Source organism: Neolamprologus multifasciatus, chromosome 14, assembly GCF_963576455.1.
Source record: "Neolamprologus multifasciatus chromosome 14, fNeoMul1.2, whole genome shotgun sequence".
NCBI lineage: Eukaryota > Metazoa > Chordata > Actinopteri > Cichliformes > Cichlidae > Neolamprologus > Neolamprologus multifasciatus.
In genome coordinates this window covers 10,281,064-10,294,794 of record NC_140452.1, presented here as the reverse complement: position 1 = coordinate 10,294,794, position 13,731 = coordinate 10,281,064, and the positions used below count along the sequence as shown (strand labels likewise).

General features: G+C 41.5%; 1 protein-coding gene across 1 annotated transcript; it reads left to right on the top strand.

The window, feature by feature from the left end:
• The first annotated feature begins 5,899 nt into the window (after positions 1-5,899).
• LOC146503556 (dehydrogenase/reductase SDR family member 11-like) lies at positions 5,900-13,051 on the top strand. The gene is made up of 7 exons (XM_085131537.1): positions 5,900-6,089; positions 8,384-8,593; positions 9,144-9,238; positions 12,000-12,129; positions 12,243-12,329; positions 12,416-12,481; positions 12,611-13,051. The coding sequence occupies exons 1-7, from the start codon at positions 5,958-5,960 to the stop codon at positions 12,641-12,643; spliced, it is 753 nt and encodes a 250-aa protein (XP_084987663.1). The 5' UTR covers positions 5,900-5,957; the 3' UTR covers positions 12,644-13,051.
• Positions 13,052-13,731: the final 680 nt, after the last annotated feature.

The window sequence follows — 13,731 nt, the reverse complement described above, 5'->3', positions numbered from 1 at the left end:
TCTAATGTTGAATCAAAGGTAGCATCTCATGACAGTGACATTGCACCGCATGATAGTGTCTCACAAGTAGCGCAAGAAACGAGCGACATGATTTCTGAACGAGTTGCTAAACCTGTCAGCAAGGGCTCCAGTAAAGCGCCCAGTAATGTTACTGCAGCCTTAAGTTTAAGGAGTAAAAGCTCGCGTGCAGCTTCAATGGCGCTGATGGAAGCTGAGTTGGAAAGAGCCGCTTTGAAAGCGGAGGCGGACGCACTGCAAGAAAAACATGCGCTCGAACTGGAAGAAGTTCAATTAAAAGCAAGAAAAGAAGCATTGGCTCTAAGAACTAAGTTGGTTATGGCAGATGCAAAAATGCAAATTTTCACCTCTGCTCAGGACCAGCAGAGCCTTGATTCCAGGGCTGAGGTTGAATCAGAAGCTCCTTCTGGAACATCTACTGAGTTCATACCTGCTGCTACCGCTCAAAAGGCTCCAAGAACAAAGAAAGCCCCTTTAGTTCATTCACCTTTGCCAATGCCTCTAGAGACACATGCACCTGCTAAGGTTAAACCAGAAGGGGAAAGCCCAAGGCCAATGTCTTCTCAGCTTGATGTCCGCAGCAGTGCCCTAACAGAGATCATGAGAAAGCAAAATGAGATTACTGAGATGCTTGTAAAACAACAGAGGTTGTCACTGCTTCCAGCAATAGAAATTCCTGTTTTTGGTGGTGATCCTTTGCGTTTTAGATCCTTTCTTAAGGCGTTTGAGCAAGGAATAGAAACTAAGACTGATAACATGCAGGATAGGCTTTATTATTTAGAACAGTTTACTACAGGACAGCCCAGAGTTTTAGTGAGAAGTTGCATGCACATGAGTCCACAGACAGCTTATGTTGAGGCAAAAAAACAGCTTGAGTGGAATTTTGGTAACAGAGCAAAGATAACATCTGCATTTATAGACAAGGCTCTTAACTGGTCAGTTTTAAAGTCTGATGATGCTTCAGCATTACGAGCTTACACATTCTTTCTAAGAAGCTGCTTCAACACAATGGATGAAGCTGGGTTTCTTGATGAGCTGGAAAATTCAACCAATATGAGGATTCTTGTTTCGAAGTTGCCTTTTAGACTTCGCGATAAATGGCGAATAATAGTTGTTGATATAACAGAAAAGTGCAATCGCAGAGCAAGATTTAAAGATCTTCTTGATTTTCTTGAAAAGCAAACAAGAGCTGCATTAGATCCTGTTTTTGGAGAGAGTCAAAACACAAAAGAAAAGATGGCTTCAAAACCATCAAAGGCACCGTTTAAAACCAAAAGCAGTAGCTTTGCTACTTCTGTTGCTGTAGTTTCAGAACAGAACAATGACAAACTAGAACGTATTCAAATAAGACATGAAGATAAAGGCTTGGATCAAACTCGGTGCTTGTTTTGTGACCAAAATCATTTTTTTGGACGTATGTGACTCATTCAAACTAAAAGCCAACAAAGAAAAGGTGACATTCCTTAAGAGTAAAGGTTTATGCTTTGGTTGCTTACAGAGAGGCCACATGAGTAAAGCTTGTCCACATCGTTTGACGTGCCACACCTGTAATAAAAATCACCCTACTGTTCTCCACATACACTCAAAAGAACGGCAGTGGCAAGCAGCTAAAGCTGTCTGTAAAGAATCATCAGTCTCAAATGCTCTTGTTTCTTTGAACTTTGGTAGCCATACTGGGGCCGGGGCTAATGAATGTGCCTTGTCAGTTGTTCCAGTAAAAGTGAAGTTGGAAAATGGGACGAAGGTTGTTGAGACATATGCCTTTCTTGATTCCGGCAGCTCTGCAACTTTTTGCACCGAGGCGTTGATGATGCAGTTAAATGCATCTGGAAAGAAAGTGGAAATCATGTTAAAGACTATGGGTCAGGAAAGGCCAGTAAGTAGCTATAAACTTTTTGGTATGGAAGTAGCTGCTTTAAAACAGAATGAGTATGTGAGGTTGCCTGACGTGTACACTCAAAAGGCTATTCCTGTCACTAAAGAAAATATCCCTAAAGAACAAGACTTAAGGAAATGGCCTTACTTAAAAGATGTTGAGTTGACACCGATAAATGCTGGCATTGGGCTGCTTATTGGTGTGAATTCGCCCAAAGCACTGGAACCTTGGAGAATCATTAACAGTGAGGGTAGTGGACCCTATGCTGTGCTAACTCGTCTTGGTTGGGTTGTCAATGGGCCACTCAATCAGGGTAGTCAAAAGGATGAGCATGATGCTAGTTTTGTCCAGGTAAACCGCATTTCTATAAGTAGTTTAGAAGAAATGCTGGTTAAACAGTATAATCAAGATTTTGTGGAGAACCAGTGTAATGAGCTTGCAGAAATGTCTGTAGAAGATAAACAGTTCATGAACATAATGTCAGAGTCAGCTGTGCTTAAAGAGGGTCATTATTACTTGAAATTACCTTTTCGTAAACCTGAAGTAAGAATGCCAAACAACAAGCAGGTGGCTCAGCAGAGGGCGCAATATCTGCTAAAACGGTTTCAGAAGGATCGGTTATTCTTTGAAGAATACAAAGATTTCATGCACAATGTTAGTATGGAGGGACATTCAGAAATTATACCACAAGAACAGTTGAAGCATGAGGAAAGAAAGGTGTGGTATATACCTCATCATGGGGTCTACCACCCCCGCAAGAAAACACTGCGTGTTGTGTATGACTGTGCTTCAACATTTGCTGGAGCATCACTGAACAAAGAGCTATTACAAGGCCCAGATCTGGCTAGCACTTTATTAGGTGTGCTGATTTGCTTTCGGCAGGGTCCAATAGCGCTTATGACAGACATTAAAGGGATGTTTCATCAGGTCAGAGTAGCTGAGGAACACGTAAACTTTTTACGTTTTCTCTGGTGGCCCGATGGTGACATCACAAAACAGCTGGTGGAACATAGGATGTTAGTCCACATTTGCAGTGCAGTATCCTCCCCCAGCTGTGCCACCTATGCACTACTAAAGACTGCTGATGACAACCAACATCTGTACCCAGAGGAGGTTATACATACAATCAGGCATAGTTTTTATGTAGATGACTGTCTTAAATCTGCCCAGTCTGTTGAGCAGGCCGTCTCACTTTATCAGCAGCTTACTGAGGTGTGTGCCAAGGGGGGATTTAAGCTCAATAAGTGGGTATGTAGTGATCGCTCTGTCCTCTGTCAGATCCCGGAGGAAAATAGAGCCACAGGTGTAAAGATGCTGGACCTTAGTCGGGACCAGCTCCCCACAGAAAGAGCCCTCGGTGTGCAGTGGGATATTGAACATGATGTTTTCACATTCAGTATTGTGAACAAGGACAAACCACTTACAAGACGTGGTATTCTGTCCAATGTCAGCTCCATTTACGACCCTTTGGGTTTCTTAGCTCCAGTCATTCTGCCTGCAAAACAAATTCTGCAACATCTATGTAAACTGAGGTTTGGCTGGGATGAGACAATACCAGCAGAAATGACACAAACTTGGCAAAATGGGTTGAGGATTTAGTTCTTCTTAACAAGTTTAGTATTAGTAGATGTGTCACACCCAAAGGATTTGGGGAGGTAGAAAGTGCACAGCTGCATCACTTTTGTGATGCCAGTGAAACTGGGTATGGTGCTGTATCATATCTTAGGCTATCTAATAGCAAGCAGGAAGTGTGTGTTTCCTTTATTATTGGTAAAGCAAGGGTGGCACCGTCACATCCCACATCTTGAGCTGGCTGCTGCAGTTTTAGCTGTGCGCTTGGACAAAATGCTGTCAGTTGAACTAAAGCTTAATCTGAGTGAATCAGTCTTTTGGTCTGACAGCACAACTGTGCTACAGTACATTGCAAACACAACCACACGGTTCAAAACATATGTAGCTAACAGAGTTTCCATCATTCATGCTTTGACAAAAGTTGAGCAGTGGAGGTACATTAGTTCAAAGCTGAATCCAGCTGATGCAGCCTCTCGAGGAATGACGGTTGGCTGTTTCCTGAAATCTTCCACCTGGATCAGTGGTCCAGAATTTCTCAGTAAACCTGTTGTTCACTGGCCAGTAGGCAAGAATTATGTATCTGCCATTTGGAAGCTGACCCAGAAATAAAAGGGGAGGGCCTGATGTGTGCAGCTGTGCTGAAAGAAGATGTGTGTCCCACTACTAAGCTGCTGATGTACTTCTCCAGCTGGACAAAATTAAAAAGGTGTGTGGCATGGATCCTGAAAGTAAAAGAAAGACTTAGACTTAAACTGCAAACAATGTTGGACACGCACTGTGAAAAGCAAATATGTGCTAAAGAAGATGGGAACACTCTGCTCAAAGCTGATGATTTGTCCATGGCTGAGGAGGCTATAGTGAGCTTTGTGCAGAGAAAACATTATGCTGATGAAATGACTGCCCTAAACTCCGGCACTGTAAGGAAGTCAAGTCATCTGTATAAGCTTGATCCTGTAGTTATTAATGGTGTCTTGAGAGTGGGTGGAAGACTGAGCAAAGCAGATTTACCCGAGGAAACAAAACATCCTGCAATTTTGCCAAAAGAAGGCCACGTTTCAAAGCTTATTCTTCAACATATTCATGAAAAGGTTGGTCACAGAGGAAGAAATCGCATGCTTTCAACCCTTCGCCGTCAATACTGGATCCCTCATGCTAATTCAGCAGCTAGAAAAAATAATCAAAGACTGTATAGTGTGTCAAAGACAACGGCAAAAGCCAGGTGAGCAGAAAATGTCTGATCTTCCTATTGACAGAATCTCAGCTGATCTTCCACCATTTACTTATGTTGGTGTTGATTATTTTGGACCAATAGAAGTAAAGAGAGGCAGGAGTCTTGTTAAGAGGTATGGAGTTTTTTTCACATGCCTAATCTGTCGTGCAGTTCACCTTGAGGTGGCACATTCTCTTGATACAGGTTCCTGCATTAATGCCATCAGGAGATTCATCTGCCGCAGAGGACAAGTCAAGGAAATGCGGTCAGACAATGGAACCAACTTTGTCAGCTCAAATCGTGAGTTAAAACAAGCTATGTTAGAGCTAAACCAAAGTAAAATCCAAAAAGGTTTAGCACAGGATGGCATAAAGTGGACCTTTAACCCGCCTTATGGGGCCCATCATGGTGGATTATGGGAGCGCCTGGTGCAAGAAATAAAGAGAATATTATGCTCTATCACAAACCAGCAAGTACTAGATGATGAAACTTTACATACAGTTTTGTGTGAAGTGGAGGCTGTACTGAATGACCGCCCAATCACACCTTCTTCTGATGATCCCAATGATGTAGAAGCTCTTACTCCAAATCACTTACTCCAGTTAAAAGGCAAACCTGTGCTGCCACCAGGTTTATTCAAAAAAGAGGATCTGTATCTGCGAAGACGATGGAAACAAGCCCAGTATATTGTGGATCTGTTCTGGAAAAGGTGGGTGAAAGAATACCTTCCTATGTTGCAGGAACGACAGAAATGGAACAAGATTCGTAGGAACTTTTGCATTGGTGAGGTTAATTATTGTTATTGTGCTAAGAATAAGCAAGCAGATCTCGATGGGCTACATCAGCTGAAGACCACATCAGGCTCCTGCCGGCCAAGAACAGAAATATGAGGATAAAAATATTAATAGCTGAAGCCTTTGCGACTGTCGCTGCACGCTCGGAGCCATAAACATAGATTGTTTTGACAGTAGTAACAGTTACATCATTTAGAATTAGCGTTTTAGTTGCTCATCACGTGTTTGTCATTCTAACAATGATGATGTAACGTGTCACAGAGTAAAAGTTATCTCAAACTGTTTTCATAAACCTGACAACAGGATTGGCTGAAAGCCTCCCTGCAGGGCGGAGAACTGTAGCTGTTTGAGAGGAAAAGGCGGACTGACATGACTCAGATGTTTCTCTCTCTATATATATAAATGCTCATACGGGACAGTGAAAGATCCGTCGCTCTCTCTCTTCGTATTTGTTCTTCTTTCGTGCTTGTAGCAGGTTACCGCTGTCATGGAGCGCTGGCGTGGCAGAGTGGCTCTGGTGACCGGAGCCTCAGTCGGCATTGGGGCGGCTATAGCTGTAGAGTTGGTCCGGCTCGGTATGAAAGTAGTGGGCTGCGCCAGGGACGTCGCAAAAATCCAGGTTTGTTCTGAAGTGAAAACTCAGTTTCAGCGTAGAGTATCTTGACCTATATCCAGGACCGGTGCCAAAAAGTGGTTGTCTGCCAAAAACTGATTGCTTGTATTTAAACTGCTATAAATAACTTATTTGTCTATAATATGTGAAACATATTTCAAATGTATCCCTCATCAATGATATCAAGTCATCTTGAGCAACAAACAACATTCCTGTAACAAGGTAGAAGCCGCGATCAGTTTTTGGCAGTGACTTTTGTGTATCCTTTATTTATGCACTTAAAAAAAATTCTGTTGACTTTAAAAATGTCTTTTTCTTCTTGTTTGCATTAGCTCAATTTTCATTTTCAATCAAATCTCTTAACGCCTCTGGCCCCTCCTACTTTGCGTGTGCACCTACGCACCCTAGAACAGAGTTAGTGTTAATAAAGCGGGATACAAACGAAGAAAGAAAAGAGGGGAAAAAACTAAGAGAGAAAAATAAACAAGAAATAGATACAGCAAAGTGTGTGAAATAAACCGACATGTTAGCAGTGCAGTAGTACCAGAAACAGCTGATATAAAGCCCTGGCATTCACAAGAGCCTGCTGTAGCTCATGGCTTTATTTCTGTGTCTCTATTCTAAACACACGTAAATAATTTTTGCAAGAACAAATGTTGCATTTTGAGTAGAAAATTATTTCCATGTACAAAATTCATGTACAGAATTCATGTATTTCAGTGTTTGCTATTATCCACATAGACACAAAATAATAGTGTAGTTAAGAACATTTTCGGTTAGTATTTTTAATTATTTGATTGTAAAATATATATATATATTTTATGTTGGTTTTAATCTAGTTTAAACCAAACCACTTCACTGGATTTAGCTACATTTCCTGAATGCAGTGGCTAGCGAGCTGATTGGAGACCAAAACAGCCACTCATTTTGAATTCAAGTCTGTAATTAGTTGGTTTTGTGGCATATTTATAACCATGTACAGAAAAAGTTGAGTGTGCAGGGAGCAGAGATGTTGAAAGCAGAAGCGACATACTGAGAGCACACAGAGCAGAGATCTGAGCAAGAGCAAATGCCAACAACTGAGCGAGAATGGCAGTTATTGTGTGTGTATATGTATAATAGCAAACACTGAAATGAATTTTGTTTGCTCAAAATAATTCTCCTTAAAATGCAACATTTGCAAAAATTATTTATGTGCGCTCAGAATAGAGGCACAGGTGCTAGCATTAGCCATGGAGAGCGCAAGAGGACCAGCAGTCCCAACAAGAGAGTGAGGAAGAAACAGAGGAAGGTGTAGTTAACAAATAAGGTAGAGAGAGGAAGAGACTCAGGTAAAAATAAATGGCTCATGGTTAAAGCAATTTGATAATAACAAGCTAATAGCTAAAAGGTAACTTAATTTCTACATTGCAACTAAGATGTTCTAGCCCAACAACAGCTGTAAGAACCTGATTAAAAAAAGAAAAGAACATTTTGATAGACCAGGCCTGCATCTATCACTTAGTGTATTTCCATCTCGGCTGTTGCATTTTATATTTTATAGTCTATATTTATATTTATATATATGTTCACTGTTACCTAGCAAAAAAGAACAGAGGGAGCGGCTGGGCAAAAGTTGAACAGTTTATCTGACTAACACTAAATAAACCTGAAAAAACAGCTTTACAATAATCTATTGTAATGCTATAAATCAGATTATGTGTAAAAGTTCACTGTTAATAGATTTTTAATTTAGTCCAACACAGAAACAGAAGGCTGGACACATATGAGCTGATGACTCTAGAGCAGGGGTGGGCAATCTCAGTCCACGAGGGCCGGTGTCCCTGCAGGTTTTAGATGTGTCCTCGAACCAACACAGCTGATTTAAATGGCTAAATTAGCTCCTCAACATGTCTTGTAGTTCTCCAGAGGCCTGGTAACGAACTAATCATGTGATTTAGGTGTGTTGACCCAAGGTGAGATCTAAAACCTGCAGGGACACCGGCCCTCTAAGTAAAAGTGCTCCAGTCAGATAAAAACTCCTCCTCCTACTAAAATAATCTTGTTGCTTTTGAGATAGAAAGATAAGTTACTGTGCAGCAGATCTGATGAAACAGCTGATGGCAGGATGTGTTCAGACATGAGTTGAGACCCAGTGAGAAGAATGCTTTTGCAGTTGGAGACAAAAATCTGACTTCCAGTGTTGTACAAAGTTACTGATCAGCTGTGATATGAAAACTGAAATCCACAAATTTACAGTAATTAAAGGGCAGAGTTATTTTGAAGCTAAACCTCTGTCATCATTCCCTTCTTGGTTTCAGAAACTGGCAGCAGAGTGTCAGAGTGCCGGTCATCCTGGTGTTTTGGTTCCTTTCAAGTGTGACTTGACCAAAGAAGAGGAGATTCTGGCCATGTTCGCAGCGATCAAAGAGCAGCACAAAGGTGTGGATGTGTGCATCAACAACGCTGGCTTATCTCATCCAGAACCACTGCTAAGTGGCAAAACCAGTGCCTGGAAGAACATCATGGATGTAAGAGCTCAGAGTTATTTTGGAAAAAAAATTATTTGCAGTTCTGTTTGAAAGAAGCGTTCACAGGAGTGGTTTCCCAGAAGAGCAATTAAATGATCCGTTTTAAGTCGAGTTGTTCATAGTTTTTAGAATATGAAACATGAAACTTTCAATTTAGTCCATATCAAAAACAGAAATTTGGACAGAACTAAACTTGCTATCATGCAGAAAATTTTCAGCTGCATTAGGCTTATATTAGACAGAGAGAAAGAAAGTTTATTTTAATGTAAATGAACCAGTATAACCATTTCCAAACAAGTCATCCATTAAATCACATTCTGCTGAGTATAATCCATCACAAAAAAAGAAAGTCTGATACAACCAAAGTCATGACTCTCATCTGAATTACAAAGTTGTTGTCCTAAAATCCTGCAAAACAACATAGTTTGTTAAAATAAGTGCAATAGGACGAAACTCAGAAAGTTGAAAAGTTCCACGAAAGTAGGCAAACAACTCCCCTGGAGAATTTTGATCTTCTTTGTTGTTTATTTCTCTGCTTGGTCTCTTACAGGTGAACGTTCTTGCACTGAGCATCTGCACACGAGAAGCTTATCAGTCAATGAAAGAGAGAAACGTGGATGATGGGCACATCATAAACATAAACAGGTGCAGTTTTACTTGCTAATAGAAAGTGACGGAACTTTGAAATCTGTCGATTTAAATGTCACATAAATGTCATAATATGATTCTAATCATCATTTAGTCTGATTAAGACCATCCTGTAGCAACATGACTCAACAGACCTTTTTCAAAGCACACATTTGGCTAACAGGAAAAGCAAACAATACTCATGGTTCTTATGCATAGATGTGAGGGCTACTAGCCCAGCTATATAGGGGTGAAGAGGCACACAGGCTGCCCTGAACGACTAAAGGGTGGTGGGATCTGAGTCCGTGACCCCCCTTAGTACAGTTGACCCGGATACTTACTGCTGTAAGAATGGTTTTAGCTATCTGGCGGCTACAGGCACAGAAGAAGGGCTCTGGGACCAGACCCGCGAAAATAACAGTGCCCGGCACGTTGAATATTAACACAGCCTCGCTTACCTCCGTTTTCTCTGCACCTAACCAGACAACTCGGGTGCCCCTACTCCAAGGCAACCTGGGTTGGACAGAAGCATACAACAACGACTTTTTAAACAACGTGGCCCCTTTTATTTGTTTGGATGGCCCTCATGAACCAAGACTGATTATCAATGTTAACAGGGCCGTGGAGAGCAAGGTGCGACGGCAAGGAAACTCCCCAAGACCAAAGAAATAAAAGAAATAAAATAAAATAAAATAAATCAAACAGGCCGGTGTGACCCAAAGTTGTGACTTCTCGACCCCGCCCAAACCACACACAGGAAAAGGGCGCAAAGATCACAATACAAAAGAACAATTAAGATTAACACAGAAATTCTCTTATCTAGAATGGTTAACACAGCTTCATCACATTACTTGCAATGTCCAAACACACAAAAAAAAGTAGTTCCAGTCTTTACAGTCCGATCCAGTGAATTGTCTCTGGTATGTGGAACCAATAAAGAGTTCTAGGGGTAGCTGTCGTGAACCAGAGTTCCAGTCTGTTAGGCTGTCCAGAAATTCCACAGCCGGAGCAGAACGTCCAGTCTCAGGCTCACAAAAAAACAAAGAAACAAAGAACACAGAAACTGTACCTTCGCCTCCCGAGAAACGGGGCGTGAAGAGCCAACGGGTTAGAAAAGAGCGATGCTCTCACATACGGCCAGCTGGAGCAGGGTGAACAACCAGAGCGTCGTCTGAGTGGCAGGGTAATCCAAACACCGCCGACTCCTGAGGTCCTAAACGTCGGGTCCGCGGAATGTATCGGAGCTCCGGCAGTCCCCGGGCAGTACGAAGCGAAGCCGTCCAACTCCCCTCCCGGAACCACGCTAGTCCTTTGCCAGACAGCCAGCCGTGCTGCCTCGCTTTCTATACGTGCTCTACAGTCAAACTCTACCTATAGCGACGGGAAATTGAGGTGAGATAGAAGGGAACGGCTGCTAGCCTTAGCTCTCGCTTAGCTCCCCTGCTCACGCTATCTCCGTCGACACTACGCCCCAGCGCCGCGCTCGAAGGTGCGCTGTAACTGGAGTCGGATTCCACCCACGGAAGGAAACTCCGCATAGACTCACTGCGGTACCGTCCGCTGCCCCACTAACATCCCGGTTACTCTTTTGTTCGGGTTTGTTCTGACCGCGGGACTTTCCTGGTGTCTTCCGCTGTAAAGGCACGCGCGCCGTACCGCACCTTGCTCGTTCCCCACCGCGCGTGCAGTACTCTCCTCAATACATCACTTCCTCCTGGCTTATTCAGACAGGCTGATAAAGGCCCTGCATGGCAGTTTTCCACACGTTATAAGTATGTGCCCTCACATAGAGATGACTATCTGTTGAATTCAAGCCAAATAATGCAACACACAACGATGATTAAATCTGTCTTGCCTGGGCATGTCTTTCTGTATTTTCTCTACTGATGTTGTTCCTCTTTGTGTTTCTTGTCTGATAAATCTCCCTTGCTCTGAACTGATGTAGACCTGCGAGAAGCCAAATTCTCCTAACATAGACTAGATTTTCTGAAACCCAAAAACAAACTTAGAGGAGGTGCGGAATATAGTACCACTTGTTACTATAAGAATTACAATATGGATAAAGATCATTTATGGGCTTTTGGTCCAGTGACACCAAAAACATGTTTCCTACTGCAACAGACCGTGCTTCATTCACTTAAACCTCGAGCCACTAAATGAAATGCAGTAATCATTATTCATTGATTTGATTTTTTTCTATTGTGGAAAATGTTTGTAGATCAGGATTATTTTGTAATCACATCATTATTACAAGATTTAAGAAGGGAAATAACAGATCTTTGTTTAAGGACTTTACTAGGGCAATGATTACTTTAATTGCTAGTTAATCTGAAAAAAGTACTAGTAATAGTTTAAAATGAACTTGTTCGTTCATGGCTTATAAAACTCCTGTTGCAGCTTGTGTGGACATCATGTCTTTGATTTTGCTGATCTACATTTGCAGGATCAGACAATAGAATAAAGCCAATATTGTGTATTTACCTATTTTTTTTATTTGTTATACTGTTAAAAAGGTCTGTAGCTCTCTGTTATTAAAACATTTAGGAAGCAAAAAGAGTCAAACCCCATGTCAGGGGTTCACTAGTATAATAATTAGTTTAATTAACTGTTAATTTGAAAAAAGTGCCAGACAGTAGTGAAAAATGTCTATCACAATATCCTAAAACCTAAAGTGACATCTTCATTTGAATTAATTGACCAACCAGCAATTCAGAACAGATCACTGTATCAGTTTTGGTAAATGCTGATTTGGTAACAGCTTGTAAACCTTCTGTTGCAGCGTGTGTGGACATCACGTCTTACCTGTTGCTGATCTACATTTCTACACCGCCACCAAGTTCGCTGTGACCGCTCTGACTGAGGGCCTGAGACAGGAGCTGCGTGCTGAAAAGAGTCATATCCGAGCCACAGTAAGGCTTTAAAACACACCAACTGGAAAAGTGCAGTTAACACAAGTATAAGCTGCCATGAGACACATGCACAGTAGATCCTACAGTTCTTTAATCATTATCTCCTTTTGCAGAGCATTTCTCCTGGTTTAGTGGTGACAGAATTTGTATCACGGGCACACAATCCTGATGACGTGGCTGGCATATATGCCTCATATAAGGTAAAATTATTAATCCTACAGTTTGTGGAGGGTTGACATGATCATTCAGATAAAATCAAATGACACATTTGGCACTTCTCTAACAGGCTCTGCAAGCAAAAGACATTGCCAGTGCTGTCACGTACGTCCTCAGTGCCCCTCCTCATGTTCAGGTTTGTGATTTTTCTCTTTATTTTCAGTCCTTTCTGTTTTGAACTTTCCTCTTTAGCATTTTAAATAACAACACTTTCCTTATAATAATTTAAGATGATCATATAACATTCACATAACTTTTCTTTCAGATTGGAGAACTTCTGCTCGAAGCTATACAGTAGGTGTCATGCAGCTTTTGTTGCCCCAGCAACTCCAGGATCAGGGTAGTCTTCACATTAAGGTGGTGTGATTGACTCATCTGACTACCCAACACAGCAAGATCAATTTACAGAATACGGAAAGAAACAATAAGGAAATTTTTCCAAGAGTTAACTGTCTTCTTCTTAAAAATGCTGGAACATGATGCACTTCCTCTGTCGCATGTTTAACTGTGACCTACCTCTTATGACAGTCTGTGAGGATCTTACCGTCACTGTGTTTTTAGTGTCTTTGAGAAGTTGCACCATGTGACCCTGTCATATATTCTACTGGCATTTTTTTATTTCTTTATTACATTTAACAAAGTGCTATCAAACTGGTCATGAAAGAACTTTTTGATGTTGTCCTGAAAATTTGACGCTAATAAAATATTTTCAAAAGAATTTGTTGTTATTTCCCGGGAAATTTGTAACAGGGTGAAAAAGAGAGTTGAACCTTGGATACAGGAGGTGAAATGTGGTTTAATAACATAAACAGTACATGAACTGTAGGAGTTTTTTTTTCACAGGATTGTCACTGTGGAGCCGTGATGCAAATTCTGTGTCCAGTAAAGCAGGAGAGATGCACAAAAAAGGTGGATAGTGAGGAAGCTGAAGGAAGCAATGTATATGTATCTCATAGCAGCTTGGGGTGTACTTTAACTGTGACTGTGGCTCGAATGTGGGTCTTTTCTGCACAAATTACTTGGATAGTTTCTTAGATGTTTCTTTAATGAATTGTTTATGTAACTTCCCTCTTCAGCAAGGGCAAACCAATCATTACTAACTCATTAGAGTTTGTACCACTACTTTGGTCAGACTTCCTGGTGAGATAGACATAATTACAGGTTGATGTAAAAAGTAATTCAAAAAAGTCCATCGGGCGCATGGGAGTTTGCCCAACCAGTCTGCATCTGTTTTGTGGACTTGGAGAAGGCATTCCACCGTGTCCCTCGTGGGGTCCTGTGGGGGGTCCTCTGGGAGTATGGGGTGTCTGGCCCATTGTTACGGGCCATTCTGTCCTTATTTTTTTATGGACAGAATTTCTAGGCATAGCCAAGTGGTGGAAGGCT